This window comes from Ictalurus furcatus, chromosome 24 (genome assembly GCF_023375685.1).
Source record: "Ictalurus furcatus strain D&B chromosome 24, Billie_1.0, whole genome shotgun sequence".
NCBI classification, from domain to species: domain Eukaryota; kingdom Metazoa; phylum Chordata; class Actinopteri; order Siluriformes; family Ictaluridae; genus Ictalurus; species Ictalurus furcatus.
The window spans coordinates 15825824-15846222 of record NC_071278.1 but is presented as its reverse complement, the minus strand read 5'-3'; the positions used below and the strand labels follow the sequence as shown (position 1 = coordinate 15846222).

The 20399-nt window shown below is 37.9% G+C and overlaps 1 protein-coding gene across 1 annotated transcript in view; it reads right to left on the bottom strand.

Moving 5' to 3' along the window:
• csmd2 (CUB and Sushi multiple domains 2) overlaps nucleotides 1-20399 on the bottom strand; it is a 362365-nt gene that overhangs the window by 135410 nt on the left and 206556 nt on the right. Inside the window, exons 8-12 of the mRNA XM_053612473.1 lie at nucleotides 19466-19553; nucleotides 16314-16438; nucleotides 11020-11141; nucleotides 7160-7263; nucleotides 6404-6516 (exon numbers count right to left, since the gene is read on the bottom strand). Coding sequence (XP_053468448.1) covers nucleotides 6404-6516; nucleotides 7160-7263; nucleotides 11020-11141; nucleotides 16314-16438; nucleotides 19466-19553 — 552 coding nt within the window. The remainder of the gene's footprint in view (nucleotides 1-6403; nucleotides 6517-7159; nucleotides 7264-11019; nucleotides 11142-16313; nucleotides 16439-19465; nucleotides 19554-20399) is intronic.

The following is a 20399-nucleotide window of genomic DNA, read 5'->3' as shown; positions in this document are numbered from 1 at the left end:
AGCACGTGCACAGAGCTCGCGCACACACATATGCAGCGTGTGAAAATGGCGCTTGTCAGTGAGACAGTTTGTGCGTACTAATTTGAGTTGGTACTCGGTAATTTTTTTATTTTTATTTTAATATTGACTTGGTACATAAATACCGGTGCTTTTGACATCACAGTTTCCCCATGAGCTGTCACAGAAAGGTCATGCAAAAGTATCTAACCGGGCAAACTAGTGTGAATAGCTCACAAAGACATAAAATAAAATATTAATATACTGACATTTTATACATTCCTGCTATATACAGGCCTAATGGAAAAGGCAATTTAACTATTGTTAAATTATGAGTTACCTTACCGATGAACCTGTGGTGCTCCTAATTAGCTAGCTATTAATTCGACATCCAGTGTTAATTTTTTCCACAGATTTTAATGTTAGTCATAGTTTTTGTCTTTTGATGAAAATGTCCTTTAAATGTAGTCAATATTTTGCCATGTCATTATTAATTTACTGACTAATATGCCACAATTTTAGTCGAAGAAAATGTGTCACACTGTACAGCTGTAAGCAACCACTTGCTTTACTGTGAGTTTAGTCTTTTAGAAACATAACTTGTCTGTGAAATTTATTTAGCTTATTTTCCATAATTAAGTTAGTTAGAAAAGAATACATACCTTGACAATGCAAGATCCACGAATATCCACTCTTCGTCAACGTGCCGTGGTTTAAGGAGCAGGGGTAACCCCGTGCATCACGGTGCCTGGTACCGCGGCAGATTGAGGTTAAACACTCGAATGAAGAAATCGAGATATTAAGTTTTTGTCAACTTTCTTTTTTCTATCCATTGGGCAAAATAGTAGGAAACTGTAGTTTGTAAGCTCTGCACTGCTAAAATTTTACACCGGAAGTGAGCAGCAGTGAAGCGGGAGTTTTGGCGTTGAGTCAATTTTTTTTTCTTTTGCCGAGCTTCTCGCTGAGATTTAAAAGATTTAAATGAATATGAGTTGACAAAAAGTATATATTGCACATATTTATTTGTAGAGTAGGATATTTCATATCCAGTTAATGTTAATATATTAAAAAAAGTTGATATTATATATTACCAGTTTGATGTTCAATGATGAAGTAGAAATGCTTTTGCTTGTGGTGAGTGAATGTGAACCTAACAGCAGGGTTTTTTTTAGAATTCAGTCAATTAATTCTGTTAATATGAATTAATAACATTCAATAATAATTCCTTACATTTAATTAGCGCTTTTTTTTCTAGAAACTCAAAGCGCTTTACATTGTATGGGGGAGGGAATCTCATCAACCACCTCTAGTGTGTAGCATCCACCTCGATAATGTGACTGCAGCCATAGTGCACCAGAACTCCCACCACACACCAGCTATTAGTGGAGAGGAGAGAGTTAAGAAATCTTACTTTAATCTTCAGAATTTAGTTAACGTGTTCTTGTTAATTAGAGTAATGTGTTTTCTGTTTATGAGACCAGTTAATGTGAAACAACTTGTTGAAAGGGTGAAAATAATGTTTTTATTTGCATTTCTTTCAGAATTGTGGAATTAATTATTATTAATTTAAAAGAAGGCATAAAAGGCAGTGCTATCGGTATCGGCCGATATCACTCTGAATAATTGGTTATCGGTATCGGCTGAGAAATTTAGTATCGGTGCATCTCTAATAGCCTATTTATATGTAAAAAATGGGTCCACTTGACTTAAAATTTTAAACTGAATTAACAATTTGCAAGTTGGATTTTTTACAATGTATACAGGATCTCATTAAGAATTTAACCTGAACTTACTCTTGATGCTGTGTGAATAAAAGGACTGAATTGTTTGGACAGAGCAGCATGTAATTATGTCCTGACTGCATCCTCATAAAGAATGTCTCAGCATGCACCTAATTTAGATAGTTGAGGAAGTGGACGTGATATATTCTAAGCCATTCTGTCAACATGCACAACGAGTGCAATCTACATTTATGCGACTGTCATTTGTGGAGGCATCTTGAAAGTCAGCTACCAAAGTGTTGAGTTTTCTCTCTCTCTTTATTTCTCTCTTTTTCTTTCCCTTGTTTCTCTCACACCAAGAGCATGTCACATGCATGCAAACTGGCCCTGTTGTTATTGTTGTCTCTGACTGGCCCATACTCCCAATGAATTCCTTTTTCTCTCTCTTTTCTCCTCATCCTTCTACCTGTCTTGGCATGCCAGGCCTCATTTGAGAGCAGACGGCAACAGCAAAATGGAGGGAAGGCACTGAGAAATTAAGGACAGGAGAGAAATGTGTGAGAGAATTTGTCTCTATGGAGAAAAGAAATCAGAATAACACAATACTGAAAAATGTGTGCCAGGGGCTACAATGAGAATATTATGAAAGATGGTGAATTTGGATGTTCTTTTCAATCATGGACTAACCCCATCATGGGTTAAGGTCTGGTGATTGACTTGGCCAATCTAAAACCTTCCACTTTTTTCCCTGCTGAAGTCCTTTGTTGTGTTGGCAGTGTTTTTTTTCCCTTGTCTTGCTGCATGATGAAGTTCCTCCCAATTAGATTGAATACATTTCTCTGTAAATCGGCAAACAGAATGTTTGTCGACTTCTGAATTCATTCTACTGCCATCATGATTTACATCATCCATAATGATTAGTGAGCACTCTGGTCTTCATGTTGGTTTGTCCTTTTTAACAACAAATGCAGACTGATGCAACAAATACAGGCAAAACCCAGGGCTCAAACCAAGAGTCGAAATTCAGAGCTATTAACTGTTTAACCACCAGCAGCTCCTGGTATATTGAGGGGTACAACATTTACATTTATTCATTTAGCAGATTCTTCTATCCAAATTGACTTAGAGATGAGGAAATACAAGCAAAGCGATATGTCAAGCGGAGAACAATACAAATAGTGCTACAAAACAAGATTTTTAATTAAGATCTAGAGAAGCAAAGTGCGCAGGTGTAAGAGCCAGTGTAATTTTTATTTATTTATTTATTTATTTATTTATTTATTTATTATAATGTGGGGGTTGGCAGGTTAGGGGTTAGTTAAAAGCACAGGGAAGAATTGGGTTTTTAGTTGTTTTTTGAAAATAGTGACAGATTCGGGGGTCTGGATTGAGGTTGGAAGTTCATTCCACCACTGAGGGATGGTTAGTTTGAAAGTTCTAGTAAGGGACCTTTAGCCACGCTGAGTAGGCACTACTAAGTGTCGGTCGTTAACTGATCGCAGATTGCGTGAGGGAACATAAACCTCAAGAAGAGTGTTGAGGTAGGGGGGTGCTGTGCCAGACAAGGTCTTGTATGTGAGCATCAAGGCCTTGAATTTGATCCAGGCGGCTACAGGAAACCAGTGGAGGGAGATGAAGAGGGGTGTGACATGGGTACAATCATTGTACCCATGTCAGGGAGTAGTGCACTGCAGTAGTCCAGTTTTGAGATAACAAGAGCCTGGACTAGTAGCTGTGTAGCACAACCATTCATAAAAGTACAATAAATTTAAAAATGTGCTACTGGTAAATGTAGTGAGTACTACATCTCACATGCTGTATATGTCATATTGTATCAGCATCTAAACAGGTTGCAGCAATGTGTGAGTGGGTGACATGATTCTCTGTATCTCTGCATTCATAACATGGGTTACAGTAATGGAGACTCATATACATGGCCACATCAAGCAGGCAAGACAGACGACCTCTGACAGTTCTACAAAATTTCTCTCTCTCTCTCTTTCATTCTCTCTCTCTCTCTCTCGGTCATAATGGCATGTGTACACATCCTGCATGTCAGAGCTGCTGCAGATGTCCTCTGTCTGATGCAAAATGCTGTCTCTCTCACTAGGAGCTGACATGTGCACTTTCATAAGGCCTTTCTTATTTAACCATTTCAATTTTCCACTGATGTATTTTCCTGTCACGTTCATCTTTTTTTTTTCTTTTGCAAATCCATATGGAAGTCACTCACTTCCTAGTGAAGGATTACTAATAATGCAGGAAGGCACGAGTCCAAATAAATTCACCAAGCCTTGTAAAATGTGGAAATACTTTCCTAAATGCAACTGCAGTCACCATTCAGTCAAGTTCATACTTTACGTATATACTGGTACAGTAGGTGTTTTTGGCTTGGATTATGCATGTCATGTGATGAATATTTTAATGTAAACACTGTGGCAATCTGAAAATCAGTACGATCTAATGCTTTAGCATCAAGAAAACGATTATGATACAGATTAATAAGACAAATACATTGATACACAAACTTGAACCATAAACATTAAGCATACTGAATTCGCTTTGCACAGAAGAATTCAGAAGCCCTGTCATGCATGCCAAATTAGTGCTTGTGTACCCTTTGGGGCTCTGCAGTTAGAATATCTAGGGAAGATGGGATAAAAAATAATGGAAGAGGGAGGGATAAGAAGCTCAACATCTCAAATGCCTGAAGTGGTGGTAAAGGAAATGCCTGTGGCACATGTCTCTTTGTGCTTGCCTTAATAGAAGATCACATCATAAATGCGCCAGTGGCAGTAATGAGACATTTGCGGTCTCTTTAATGCCCTGCAGTGATTCTCAGAAATCACTTGTTCTTAATGTCAAATATAATTTCTTATAATTTTGAATATATGCAGGCAACTCTCATCATGAACTTTTATTTCCAAGAGAGTGAGTGAGTTAGAGACAGAGAGGATGTTAGAGAGAGCACCTGCATTTGAGCACTATGTATGCAACCATAATGTTAAAACTATGGAAATAAGAATGAAAATAATTTGGGGGAAACATTTTCAAAGGAAGGAGATAGAAAGACTGTTAATTGTTTTAATTATGCTGGGTTGTATACTCTGCCCTACTTTCCTGTTATTCTGATTTTTTTAAAAAAAAAAATGGAGCCTCAAGGCTCCGATTTAAAAAAAAAGATTGGAGCCTCAAGGATCAGTGCAGATCTCAAAGTAAGGACTAGAGTAAAGTGCCTATTCCCAGTAGACACAGCTGTTAAAACAAACAAACAAACAAACAAACAAAACTAGTGTGTTCATAGACTCCCAATGAACAAATCAGAAATTATTAACATGCTATCCCATTTTCAAAACATGAGGAACTTTCCAAAGAGCCTGTCCAGACATGACCCCTTCAGGTCTGAAGAGAGAAACATTATGAGGAAATATGGAAAATTTAGTGAGTGAGATAAAAAAAAGATCATGCTGTGCTGTCATGCTAGACAAATGCACACAGATTTTGGCAAGCAGCATCATTATAGAGGCAGAGTGAACTGAGGGGAGAGGCTTCTACAGCTGCAGAGGGGTGAGAAAGCCCCTCATAAAGAGATAGTGTGCATTATTAAACAAGAGCTTCTCTTTCCTCTCATCTAGAGATGAAGAAATATTTAATAACAGGTAGGCGGAAGAAGAAGAACAAAGCTTTAGAATTACTAGTAGGAGTTATGATGACAACTGTGGTGGCTTTTTAAGCAAGATGAAAGGTTATAGTTTCACCACAATTGAAGGAAATCACAATGTAGAAGGGGAAAATGAACAGAAATGGTGGAGTGAAAATATATTTGAAAAGATCACCACCTTTTTAGGTCAACTGTCCTGGGTGCTTGTCAATGTCTTTACCCGGTCACTGAATGTTGGTCAACGGGCTCCTCTAGGCAGTCACAGTCTGCCATATTCTCACCATTTTTTTTAAATAATGGATTTAAAGATGCTGCACAGCATGTTCAATGTTTGGGATATTTCTTTACAACCAACTCCTGATTGATAATTTTCATGAACTTTGTCCTGGATTTTTCTTTCTTAGCTTCATGATGGTTTTTTTTTTTTTTTTTTTTTTTTTTTTAGATATGTCTAACAAACTTTCAGACCAGGTCTATTAATATTCAGTTCATGTGACACTTTAATTGCACACATTAAATAATTATGTGCCTTTTGATGGTGACAGGTCGGAAATAAATACTTATGTGAGGCGCTGTATATACTATATCATTTAATGTAGTTTTGAGAATGGATCACACATATTTTACATAAGTTTGTAACATGCACTCATTCACACAAGTAATCACACACAATCTTGTTGTACACAAAAGTACCATTTTCTAAATCGCGTCCATTGACATGGCCATAACACTAAATGGAAACAGAGTAGATAGAGTAACGGAAATGAAACACTACCAGTTTTAATTGAAATGCTGGAGAACTGTCATTTTGTTTACTCGTGGAAACGCTTCACTAGATGGTTGAGGACTTTACAGATACAGATAATGGCAGAATGCTGTAATCTTTTCTCTCACAGCCAAACCAGAACCAATGCATTACATTTATTTCTCCCATAAGAAGTCCACCAGTCCATGCCATTAAACAATTGGACCACAATATTATGTTGTTGTTTTTTTTTTGTCTATGTATTTTGATATGACTTACCCTCATAAGACACTTTGAATCCCAAGGACCCACTGGTATCATCTGTCTTGAAATTAAGCCACATCTGATGACTGGTGCTCACCACCAGGTCTGGAGTGTTGGTTCCTGACAGCCTGGAAATAGAAATAGGATTCAGAAAACATGCCTCATTTGGTAAGTTTCATGCACATTCTGATCCTAATGTACTCTACACCAAAAGCTCTGGCTGATTATGGAGTCTCTCTGGCTCTGGGATTATGGGGCTCACTAATTGAGCACATTAGGCCATTTGAGGTTTTGAGCACCCAGAAAGAGCAAGAGAGCAAGAGAAAGCGAGAGAGTACCCAAGGATGCTATAATGCTCAGCTACTGCACGAGCACTCTCAAGGCTCTGCCATATAGCGCACATAAAACAGCATCAATAAAACTTTATGTACACCATAAATTCCAGCACAATTAATAACAACACTCTGAGAAACATTCCAGAGCATCTGGTAAGGCAAACTGCATTACAGGCATCAATATGCAGCAAGCCTTTTTTTTCTGGAGGCGTGATCTTCTTGTAACATTGAGAGCCAAAGTGATTGGCACTTGAGTGCGGGTATTTCTCCCATCCGCTATTACTCAGAGGGCTGATGAAACAAGGAGAAACAGAGCGAGAGGAGGAGGAGGAATAGAGAATGTGAGGGTTAAAAGAGGAGACCATCAAGGAGAGAAAGAGAAAAGAAAGCAATAGAGAGTATCAAGTACAAACGTGCCAGAGACAAAAGTACTCACACATGAAAGACGGTCCTTTGGTCCCCAATTACAGCTCCATCGCCCACAGTTAGAGTGTCATACCCACGCTCCAGGTCAAAGTCCTCAAAGGTCAACTTTATTACCTGCACACAAGCCCATCAGCTTCATTAGTGTGCATATCAGCAGCTGATCTATAACACCTAGACTATCCAATTGTTCATTTACACTTTCACATACCAAGTTCATCAGCAGTCCAGTTTCACATTAGCAAATTTCAATTGGACCTGAACTACTTACTGTTTCCATATTACTGTAGCTGAGTTTGTGCTCGGAACAAAGCTATGAAATAATTTGGGATCATTGAAGGTAAAGTTGATGACATTCACAAAAATGTCATACCAGGTATGTCATAGCAGCCCCAAGTTGTAGTTTATTGTACCATACCAGTCGTGAAGCAAAGTGGATGAGGTGAGTGATGAAAAAAAGTGAGGTCAACGTCATGCAAATGAAAAGTGATACAATGTGGCAAAGTTGAGTAAAACACCCACAAGCCCCCAACAGAGAATGATTTGAGTGGCACAAAGTGAAAAATCACTTCCTTTTTTGTATGTGTGTTAAGGGAAAAAAAAAATTAGTTTTAGCAAACCATCTGTTGAAAAATGATGAGTGGATGTTGTTAGAACCAACTGGTACTGACATTAAAATGGTGAAAATGATTAATTAAGCATAGATGTTTTGTTTTCTGTTTGATTGTGCAGTTTAGGATATACTGAGAGTTGGCAACTTAAGTTAAAAATTTACATAAATATTTTCTTGGGTTATGTAGCTGCGCAAGTTTATTTTCCAGGATCTCCTTTCAGATTATGCAAATCACCTGGGTGTGATTTTGTCTTGGCAAATACCCACCCACCAGCCAAGCTCTCCCCTATCATACTCTACCAACACAGGATGAAAAAAGCTAACGTGCGTCCTCCAAGATGAGCTGTCCTGCTCATCAGGTGTCACAGGGTGGCGTACCATAACTTGGAGGAAAGTGCTATCCTGTTCTCCTGGACTCTCAGCCATGGATGGCTGAATCATCAGGAATTCACACAGAACTCTCAATTTCCGGATGATAAGGTGAACACTTCTATTGCATCACTCAGGAGCCCAGGTTGCCAGATTTTTATTGGGTAGAAATCATAAATGAAAAGATGGCAAGCACTCAAATGCAACTGTTTTATGCAAACTTTGGTATGTATGCACAAATCCTTCACGACCATCTGAGTAGTGCTTAATTCTGAGTTCTGAATACTGATGTGTACAATTTCAGTATCATCATCTCCCTACACTCATTGAACTCAACTCTGAACATGGCCCATTGTCTATGAACATGGCTGTGCAAACACCACAAAATGTAAGGGGAAAAAATGTGCTGTCTACTCTCCTGTTTCAAATTGTCTGCCACATTTCTGCCACATTCTTAATGTTTGGAGGCCGACTCCTAATGAAAAAGCTTATATAAATGCAAATTGCATTCTGTCCTATGGTAAACACAGTGGGTAATGAAAATTGCCAGGGGTGAGGAGGCAGGATTCTGGGTCAGATCTTAGATAAATGGAGTTTCATCTTGCTTTTTCTCCTCTCCTCATCCATTTTTCCAGCTCTGTTTTTAACTGCCATGTCATCCCCAGTAGGTAAGGCCTGCACTTTCATGTGGCCTCATGGGAAACAGTGGATGTGGTATTGATTGACAGTTTTATGGGCAGACAGTAAAGACAGTCGACTCTCTGTGGGTTTCTGAGAGCTTGTAATCTCCTGAGCTGTAATCTTCTTTCATAGAGTACAAAATGCTGGGAGCAAATATGAACTTATGGTATGCTGTGAAGGATGGCACTGATCTGCTACCTGGGAACTCAGGAGATACTGTTGAGTAAATGAACCTGAGGAGCAACACAGTAATGTCTAGAGCGATATTTATATTTATGTAGTAAATGGTCTGAATTCACCCAATTCAATTTTACTCAAAATTCATAGCAGGTCAATTGACAAGCGGCAATGATTTCCAGGGATTTCATATGAATATCCATCCATCCATTAACCATACCACTTATCCTACACAGGATTGCAGGGAGCCTGGAGCCTATCCTAGTGAACAAGGCGGGGTACCCCATGGACTGGGTACCACTCGCACACATTCACACACTACGGACAATGTGGAAATGCCAATCAGTCTACAACACATGTCTTTGGACTGGGGAGGAAACCGGAATACCTAGAGAAAACCCCAAAACACAGGGAGAACATGAAAACTATCAGGGAAGAGGCAGGATTTGAGCCCGCAGCCCTGGAGGTGCGAGGCAAACATGCTAACCACTAAGCCATAATTCCCCCCAGAGTAAAATATTACACAGATTTATTATTTTGCACATGAATTGTACTGATTTATTTATTTTCATCATTAACAGTGTAACCTTCTTGACTAGGTTGCTGCAGATAAGTTGTACGTAAATGTTTTCTTCTGGGAGATTGGATTGTGTTACCAATCTAACTTTTCAAAAGTGTTAGCTCTAAGGAGACCATATTCACCAGGGAATAGTTTCATACTATGTTTCAAACACTGTGTTACACAAAATGGTCAAAATCATGACAAGGCAGTTATTCTTACTATTTACTGCTGTTGTAGAAAGGACAAATGCTTTTCACTGAAATTATTGAGACTGGGACTAAAGATGGATCGAATTTTAGGCAAATGAGATTCCCTAGAGAGTTGCATTTAATACCAATCAGGTGGGTAAAGATAACAAAAACAAACACTGATAATTAAAGCTGAAAGGAAGTAATCTGCCACTGCTGTCTGTGAGCAGATCATTTCATATTTTACTGCTTCTACGTGATCCGTTCATCTAGAACAGAAAGTCTAGACTCACATATTGACTCTGTTAGGGGAATCATATCCAAGTATGTGCTGCCACTCCAGCATCCATCCGGCCTACTTTTTCTCATTTTGTGCATATGAATTCAACCATTCCTCTATATGCTCAACAGACGCTCAGTACAGCCTTGGTATGACTTTATCTGTTCATGTTCACTTTAGTGTCTATGTAATAATGTTTCACAGCGATACTGACAAATTAATTTCACACGTTTTCAGCTTCAACGACTTTTCCAGTGATCAAATGTAAAATTTATTATGAGTTTACTCATACTGTGACATAGACTCACTATAGCTTACATTTCAATTATTTAAAACGTAAATGATGAATAAAACGAATGCTAGCAGTGACCGTGAGCAATGTCAAGCCGACTGATGTCTCAGTGCAGAGAGTGTGTGGAGGTTCTGGCACTGGCTCAGCAGTAGCAAACACAATGCTCATTGTCAGGTACATTTCACATAGCCCCAGTTTTGCCTTAATATCATGGCTGACCTCACGTCTCCTCTAGGCACCATTGTAGGCGCAACAAAAATAGAATGTCATTACGACTGGAAAGAGTAAGAACAGCCATGCTCCATCTTCATCTGCACCACTCTCCCAGAGCCCAGGGAGTGTCGAGTCTCCTCCCCGTTTCTCTCCTCTGAGCTGGCGTGATAAGAGCAGAGATTTGTAAAACCATTTGTTTGAGCCCAGAGAAAGAAATTTGGCAAGCGAGACGGAACGTGGCCTTGAACTGGGCTCCAAAGTCAACACTATGGCTTTGTCAATCCTGTAATAGCACGCTCGGCGTGACACCAGTATCCTCCTTTAGTTCTCTATTCCTTTACCCTTTCTCTTTCCTCAGCGTCAATCATGTGTTCAATATCCTATCAACATCAATATCTATAGCCCATGAAGGAAAGATTTTCCACAAATCAAAACTAATAGAGGGGTCCACAAGAGCAATCATGTGAGAAAGCAAATATTGTTTCATAGAGGACGTACCTTGGAGGGGTCTGAAGCAGTAATGATCCAGGTACAGTTGGCATTGTTATCATATTGGACTGGGAAGTTGGGAGATGTGATGACACCACTTGGGCCTCGGAGCTGGCCTCCACACATAGGTGCTGAATGAGAGAAAGATATTATAAGATTATATATATATTTATATTCATTTTATTATTGAGCAGATTTAAAACCCAACTGTTGTTGTCCAAAGAGAGAAAAAAAAAAACACCAATTCATCCATTTTCCATACCGCTTACTATACACAGGGTCATAGAGGAGCCTTGAGAATATCCATGGGATCTAAGGACATTTTGGCCTACAACATATGTCTTTGGACTGGGGAAAGAAGCTGGAGTACCTGGAATAAACCCCCTGAGCCCAGGGAGACTGTTTTCTCTTCACTTGACTGATCTCAGTTCACACTAACATCAGTGGGGGATTAATCACTGTTAACTTCAATCAGTTCTGTTCTGTTGATTAAATCTCTTATTATTAATGGCAATGTAAGCCATCTAAACCTTTTTAAAACTTTGTCTGCTGTCATTTGTATAGAGTTTATATGCACTGTTCTCTATTTTGATGATGATGTGAAGGAGCAGAAGAACCACAGACATTTTGACAGTCGGTATCTCATTCCAAACTGAACTGATCTTTATGCAGACTGACTGCATTTATTAAACTGACATACACAGTTATAGAGTTCCAGGATTCGAAATGTGCACCAATTAATCAAGTGAAAAATACATAATAGTATTTGTAAACCAAGTGTACAATTTTATATTGTTGATTTGTACTTATATAATTTAGTACAACTTGTATTGGGGTAAAATATTATGTTATTTTACCGCAAGTTGTGCATAAAAATAAGTGATTTGTATGCATTTACATAACCGTCATTCATGTAATGGAAGCAATTTTTATTGTGCGGCTCTTCTTCCTGGAACTGCTCAGAACAGAAACAAGCATTAACTTCCTAATGTAATCTGTGGGCACATCTGCGGGGATTTATGCGCTCCCAGTGTTTCTGAAAATGTGCTCTTCTAAAAGAGTTCACTTAAGTGCAATTACCTGTTTTCTCAGCACAGCCTATGAACTAATGCATCATGGTAGCACGTGATTTAAAAAGGCAATTATAGTAGTACAGGCTTGTATTAAAGCCAACATTTGAAAATTACAGTAAATATAACTTTCCAAGTTGCCAAAAACTGGTTTATATCAGGATGTTGTTTTTGACCACAACAACACACGCCATGCTCTGGAGAGACCTTTTGAGTTTTATATACTTTTGATGACAACATGACTTTTCTGTGACTTTCCATATTTTCGTAGTTTTACATTTGAATAGAGTCTTTTATGCAATTCTGTGTCCTCCAGGAGGACTTTAAAGCCCTCACAAAATGAAAGTGCTCGCTGCTTAATGAGGAAGGAGGGCATAGTCAGTGTTTGCAGTAAATGAACAAGTCTACAGGTCTGGGACTAGCTGCAGCTCTTTAATGAGTTATGTCTGAGGTGAGCTCCTCAGGGGGCCACACACACACACACACACACACACACACACACACGTCCTCACATACTTAAAGGTGAGTTGACAAGTTGACATTAAAGAATAAATCTTTAAGAAAGTTAATTAGCACCATGGCCCACTGACCACAGTTTTCACCTTCATATTATAATACATATAATCTCTGGTCTTTAGTATTTTACTTAATTTCTGTTATAGGTCATTTACTCAAGGTTTTCTTTTTCTTTTCTTTTTTCCAGGTTAGATACTGCTGTGGTGAGTGGTGATGTCAATCTAAAGAGTATGTAACATGCAAATTTTAGAGAAAATGAAACAAAAAATATCGATCTTTATAATTAACATGGGCCATTCAAGGTTTATTTTATAATCAAATTCTGAGTTGGCTTTTTGTAGTTTAAACAGTTTTTATTAGCATGTTGGTCTATTTTCACTTTTTTCACTACATAAAGGTTTTCTACATTACCCATAATGCTGTTCGACTACCTGCTTATTGGGATTTAGTCTTTGCTTCATCTCAACCCAAAGAGAGTGATGTAGCAGAACTTTACTCCTTTAGTCTGCCTAGCACTCCCACCTCCTCATCTGTATAGTCTACTCAAATGGGTAAGGCTCCAAAGCTTCAACTTTCATACTAATACCACCATCAATGCCATTGTGCTTATTGCCACGTAACACACACACCACACCTAAACCATTTTACTATGTACTAAGTAAAACAAGCTATATAAATTAAATTAGGTTACTGTATCATAGCTTATATATTTTCCACATATAAGCTATGATACAGTAACCTGCAGCTAGGAATCACTTAAAGGGAAAAAAAAATCTCTCATATGTACACTAAGTAGAGCAGATTAGGTTAGATAATTAGATAATCACCTTTACTCTATGCAGGTATTTCCAGCCCTTTCTGGTTGAATTGAATCAGTGTGAAATTTAGCACCAGGGTACATGAGTCAGAGCTAGGTGTTTGAGCTAGGTGTTTTAACACTAGAAGGCATAGAAGTGTGTAAATAAAATAGTCTGGAGAAGCCTTGGATAAAGAAGATGAGATTGACTTGAACCTACTGAGACGTACTACCAAAGAGCCACTTTAGACCATTGAAAGTTTTATTAACTGGGGAAAAAAAATCATAGCTCATATACTATATTGTATTGCACTTTGTAAAAGTGACTCTGTCTCACGTTCCTGTAGCTTATCTCTTATGGCTTGCACAGTTTGCGCTGATGTTAACAGTTACACTATACCCTGGAGAATTGATCACTTTGCACATAATCCACTAACAAACATAAATCTCAAAGTATGGCCTTCATATAGTCTATTTGCGGCAAAACAGAATTTTATTATCTTTAAATCGTTGAAATAAACTTTTTTACTTTGTGTTCTTGAGGACAAACTGGATGTTTTGTCTGACATTCATTTTCTTCTATCAGTGTTTCCTTCTTTTCTGACTTTTATGTAGTTATTTGCAATTAACAGGTGGTTTTTGAGTAACCTGGCATTTATTAGTGTTCGATGAACCATGACGAATAATTCCTGGAAAAGAGACAAGTGATTGGAAAAGTTTTCAGAATGCTTAAGCCAAATATCAATACTCTTCACATAACTAATGGGACTATTGTGCAGAGCAGCGGGGTGTCTCTGCTAGTAAATACCTTCTCCATCCGAGATCTATTCCCCTTTTCTGCACAAGGGCACAGTCCAATACTGTGCAAGAGCTAACCAACCAAAAACTGATCATTAAACAATCAAAAACAAAACTGCATTCGCAGTCTTCCATCTCAGAACTGTCCAACTAAGTTTCTCTAGCAGTCTGTTGTGCCATGGAATCCGCTGTGCCGAGGCACAGTAGAGTAACAGAGGGGATGTAGTGTGCTAATGAAAGACTAATAGTCCACAGTGTGATGAATGATATTGCAGAAATAAATCAATATCACAAGTCCAAGGAGCACATATTAACTATTGTGTATGTATGTGTGTGTATTAGTATATACTGTGTGTGTGTATTTGTGTGTATGTCTCAGAGAGGAGTAGAGGACACGGTGTAACCTAGACGAGGAAATTGGAATGAGAGGAATCAGTAGGCTGCAGGGCAGACAGCAATGCACAATGGGTTACCTGAAGATAAAGTGTATTAACCTGTATGACATCTTTTACCATACTCACATCTGTTTCAGGATAATCCCTACCGGCCTACTATCTAATGTAAGGAGCTGAAAACACACAAAAGTCTGTACAAAAGTCTTAGGCACCCTATTTTTTAGTACAAACTTTGTTATAGGTTTTTAATTTTATGACTTCTACAGTATCAAGTCAGTACAAAAATATTTTCAATTTCCAAACATTAGTTTTCCAGCACTAAATTAAATGTTACAGAAAAATGTTTGTAGGTCAGGAAAGAAACCAGCTTATTAAGTGGTAAGAGACACTTTTCAGACAAAAAACACAATGATGGCTGCTGGATTTTGCTGCGACAGTCAAAGTCTCCAGAAGAACTGTGGCTGGTTCTGCAAGATGCCCAGTAAAACTTACAGCGCATTTCCTTATGAAACTGCACTAATTCAACCTGAGATTATAATTTTTATTTATTTATTTATTTTTTAAAGCAAAGGGCCATCACACCAAATATTACTTTTGTTTTATTTATTACTATTTACTGCTCTTTATAGTATTTTTTTTAAATGGAGAAACATTTAATTTTAGTATTTTTGAAGGCATCTTTGCTCTACAGCATTTCTTTGTAATGTAATGTAACATTTCTAATGTAACGTATTGTACAGGCAATGGCCTCTTTATACTTATCTACACCCTAATTAACACTAGCCTCTTGAAAATGCTCCATCTCTTCTTCCTATTCTTAACATCTAGCTGGCTACTTGGCTAGTAAAACTAGCTCACATTTGTGACAGATAGACTTCAGAGGGCTTTCAGCATTTGAATCTCAATTTTCATTGTCATATTCTAAGCAGTTTACTTTTCAGTAGCCAAATCTCGTAAACTATGACAAAATTGCAAGATTTTATTTATATCTAACACCTATGTAACATGCTAGCTAGCAGCTAGTAAAATAGTCTGTATTGAATTTCAATTTACATTGTTGTTTTTGCAGCAATTGACATTTCAGTAGCCAAACCTGTCAAAATAAACTATAATTGTCAAAACAGTTGTTATTATTTAGCATTAGCTAAGTTAGCTAGCTTAATATACAGGTTCTGTGGCTAACATTTTCTGGAGGTGATTGGTTCAAACCTGAGACTGTGTTCCATCACTACAAGACCTGGGAGTGATGGTGTAACAGTATAAAGCTTGGTAACATGAAATAACATATGAGCTGTTTAAGATTAAAATATGTTTAGTTGATTTTTTTTAGGTGCATTCATGCTGTTTAATTTTTTTTTTTAATAATGCCAAAAAGACCTGTTGCTGGCCTTCAAAATTGTGTCCATAGCACTGAAACCACAGCTGTGAAGAGGGGACAATTGCAGCAGAAATGTCGTGAGAACTCTCAAGGACAATCACAATCAGAAAATTAGTAAAGCTTAATAAAGTAATTAATCAGTGCTGAGTGTGATTAAATAAGCTGATTAGTAAAGAGATAGGCATCTTATCCCTCCCAATAAATCTGCTACACAGATTGTCTACTGTTAGTCTCTCATCCACATTGTGTCCTTTCTCTGTTATATACACCATATAAAGCACATGTAAAGCACATAGGATGCTTTCTACATGACAGATATTCAACGTTGAGCATGTGAGCATGAGTGGTACCTCTACAGATGGGTCGGTCGTCACTCCAGCCTACGTAGTTGTCAGTCACACGCATGCAGGTGATGCTCTTGGAGCCCTGCAGCTCATAACCTTCATCACAGGAGAAGTGCACTGTGGCCCCACGTCTGCAAATCAGAAAGGCATAAAAGCATAGATGATTAGCATCTCTTTCATTATGTTCCAATAATGAAAACTGATAACACTTTCTATGAATACTAAATTAAAAATTCACTATAAATACTTTAGCACATACAGTATTATACATGTATATATCTTGCTTACATAAAAAAAGGTAGCTAATGTAATTTACTATAGTATGGCAATTTAATAGCTAGTTAGGCCTATTAATACCGATTAAGGGAAATAAACCAGCATATTCTTTCCCAGAGAGGGGATGACTGTGTAGGCATAGTCCTTTTCCTGTAGAAATATTGTGTTTGAGACCTCAACAAAAAGTGACTGGTCATTGGTGAACATTTCTGCTATGAGTTATGATGCTCTTTTCTGCTATGAGCTATGGTGCTCATTTCCTATCATCAAGTTAATTTTTCAAGGCTGGCTTGTATCTTTATTTTATCTTTATATGCTTCACTGTGAGGTGACATTGTGTTATTGTGTCGCTGGAGAGTCATAAGACGGCTTTGCTCTGAATTTTTTTTCAGTGTTTCAACATACCCGAGTGTTTCTGATTCTAAAAAAGATCACCCGTCATTTGTGCTTGCCAATCAATCCACTTAATAAAACACTAATATTCCAGACAGAAAATCTCTTTGTCCTGGATGCCCAGACTGCTGATTTGTCCACCACTGAAAAAAGAAATCCTTTAAGCCAGTAAGCCTGTAAACAATTCTCTCAAGTATTAAAGTTACATACATTACTCTTTAAAAAGCATTAGTAAATAAATTCATAATATTGGGTTATATTAACTTTAAAATTCATATAACTTTAAGATACAACCCCAATTACAAAACAGTTGGGACTCTGTGTAAAATGTAAATAAATGTAAATAAAAACAGAATGCAATGATTTGCAAATCTCATAAACCCATGTTATTCACAATAGAACACAGAAAACATATCAAATGTTTAAACAGGAAATGTACCATTTTAAGAAAAAAAATAAGGTAATTTTGAATTTCATGGTAAGAACACGGCTCAAAAAAGTTCGGACGGGGCAACAAATGGCTAGAACAGTAAGTGTTACTAAAAAGAAACAGCTGGAGGAACATTTTGCAACTAATTAGGTTAATTGGCAATAGGTCAGTAACGTGATAGGGTATAAAAAGAGTATCTTAGAGAGGCAGAGTCTCTCAGAAGTAAAGATGGGAAGGAATCTGGGTGGAAGCATATGTTGCTCTAAAACCTGTATATACCTTTCAGCATTGATGATGCCTTTCCAGATGTGCGAGCTGCCCATTCCATAGGCACTAATGCACCCCCATACCATCAGAGATGTAGGCTTTTGAACTGAGCACTGATAAAAAGCCAGATGGTCCCTCTCCTCTTTAGTCATCGTTAGTTTAGAGGACGCGGCGTCCATGGTTTCCAAAACTAATTTCAAATTTTTATTCGTCTGACCACAGAACAGTTTTCCACTTTGCCTCAGTCCATTTTAAATGAGCTTTGACCCAGAGAAGACGGCAGTGTTTCTGGATCATGTTCACATATGGCTTCTTCTTTGCATGTTAGAGCTTTAACCAGCATTTGTGGATGGCACAGTGAACTGTGTTCACAAACAATGAGTTCTGGAGGTGTTTGGAGGAGTCCATGCAATGATTTCCATTACAGAATCATTCCTGTTTTTAATGCAGTGCCGCCTGGGGGCCCGAAGATCACGGGCATGCGATTGATTTTCACTCTTGTTCGTTGCGCACAGAAATTTATCTAGATTCTCTGAAACTTTTGATGATATTATGTACTGTAGATGATGAGATATTCATAGTCTTCGCATTTTTACACTGAGGAACATTATTCTGAAATTGTTCTACAACTTGTAGACACATTTTTGCAGATTGGTGAACCTCTGCCCATATTTACTTCTGAAAGACTTTGCTTCTCTAAGATACTCTTTTTATAACCAATCATGTTACTGACCTGTTGCCAATTAACCTCCAGCTGTTTCTTTTTAGTAACACTTACTTTTCCAGCCTATTGTTGCCCTGTTTGAGACGTGTTGCAGCCATCCAATACATTTAATATGTACCATGTCCTTTACCTAGAAATGTGGATATAGCATGCATTTAAATTTAAGATACATATAAATGCACCATAATAAAAGGTACTATCCCAAAAACAAGAAAGATACAGTTTAGTATCCTTTATTCTGAGAGTGCATGGAAGCTTTATAACTATATAACATTACAGGATCCATATACAATATTACTACTATCTATTCCAATATGACTGACACATATTTTTTTTAATGGCAGATGATCATTCAAAAGGTTTAATCTTATACAGAAAGCTGTAACACAGAGCTGCTGAACAATCCCGCTACTATCAGTCACTATGAGTTCTCCAGAGTGTCTCTGCTTCAATCATTCTCCTCACTTACACACTGAACTCTTCAGCACCCGCTGTCTAAAATCCTTCACACACGTGTGTGTGTGTGATAGCCAGGACGCCTCCAGGGAGAAAAAAAACTGCTACCTCCAGCATGGTGTTGGCCTTGTTTGACCTAACCGGTGACTCACTCTTTTCTGACAAGTGGTCAGAGTTTGTGTTAGTGCAGAGGCAGCAGTGTGCGATATCCATTACTAATCACTTGACAGAGGAGCATTCAGGTAGCAGAGAAGGTTCTGGTCAAAATGGAGGTAGTATGTGTGAAATTTACCATCCCTATTTGTCTGTGTTACAATTCTCAGAGTCTGTCTCTCTGACTTTGTCATCTCCTACTGTCTTCCCTTCACTCTCTTTTCCCCAAGTCTGACCTTTGAGATTTCAAAGTCCATGTTTATTCTGATCAAATATTTGCAATGAGCCTTGAGAATTAAAAGGCCAATGAGAAATTAAGCAGGTGCCAACCCCCCAGCATTTAATGCTATTCATCACACAGACAGAAAAAAACTGAATTAAATGCATTCCTCTTTTGTCTCTTATCCTTTTCCTCTGAAATGAGTCTGTTAATTAACAATCCATAAAATAATTTCTTACCTGAAGTCTGAGCCTTTTCTTTTCCCCCTGTCTGGGATCCCAGGGTCCAGGCACATGTTGTGTCCTTGCGCCACACCCATCTGGGACACTGCAAACAAAATGCAGATGGGCTATTTTAAAAATATATAGGGCTTTATCAAGGGCTGACTTGCAAACTTACTGTATATTGGCCACACCTGTTTAAAATGTACACCAATTGATATATATTGAATATATTGTTCTTGTTTAAGAGAGTGCTTAACTTGATTTTCTGGAAGACCTATTCAAATGACTGAAATTACCTGAGCGCAGTTCATGATCAAGTTCAAGGTCCAAGTATTAGTGTACTACATTATATCTTATGTAGTACATTTAGAGCATGAGTTGGTCAATAAAAGCACTTGCAATTAAGACTAATATAATATAAAAACGGATGTTACAGGTTAGAATTTCCACAGTATGATAACCTAGTCTGAAGAAAACTACTGTTTGACAATATCATGGTATTATTCAACCATTTAAAAACAACCTGGTGTCGTTGTCATGCCAGTGACAAAGACAGCTTTGGAAACAGCTTTGCTTCCCGCATCAGGTAACACAGAGCAGCCTACAGTACAAACATGGCCACCGACTACATCTCTCAGACAAGCGAACACTCTACAAACACTGCTGCCAAACACTACAACACCCAGCCATCAAGAACTCTCTCAAGTTCACGTTCATCCTCAATCTGATAGCACACACCTGGACTCTCCGTCTCCGCCATCTATACACATTATTGAACAAATTAAAAAAATAAAAAATTATTTAAAAATCTATCAAATCCCCTAATTAATCTTCTTTTTTAGAAATATAATTCTGAGAATGACTTTTCCATGTAATGTAGACTTTTACTGATAATTCTAAATTGTCAGTAGTTATTTCATTGAAGTTATAAGCTGAGAGAGTGGCAGTG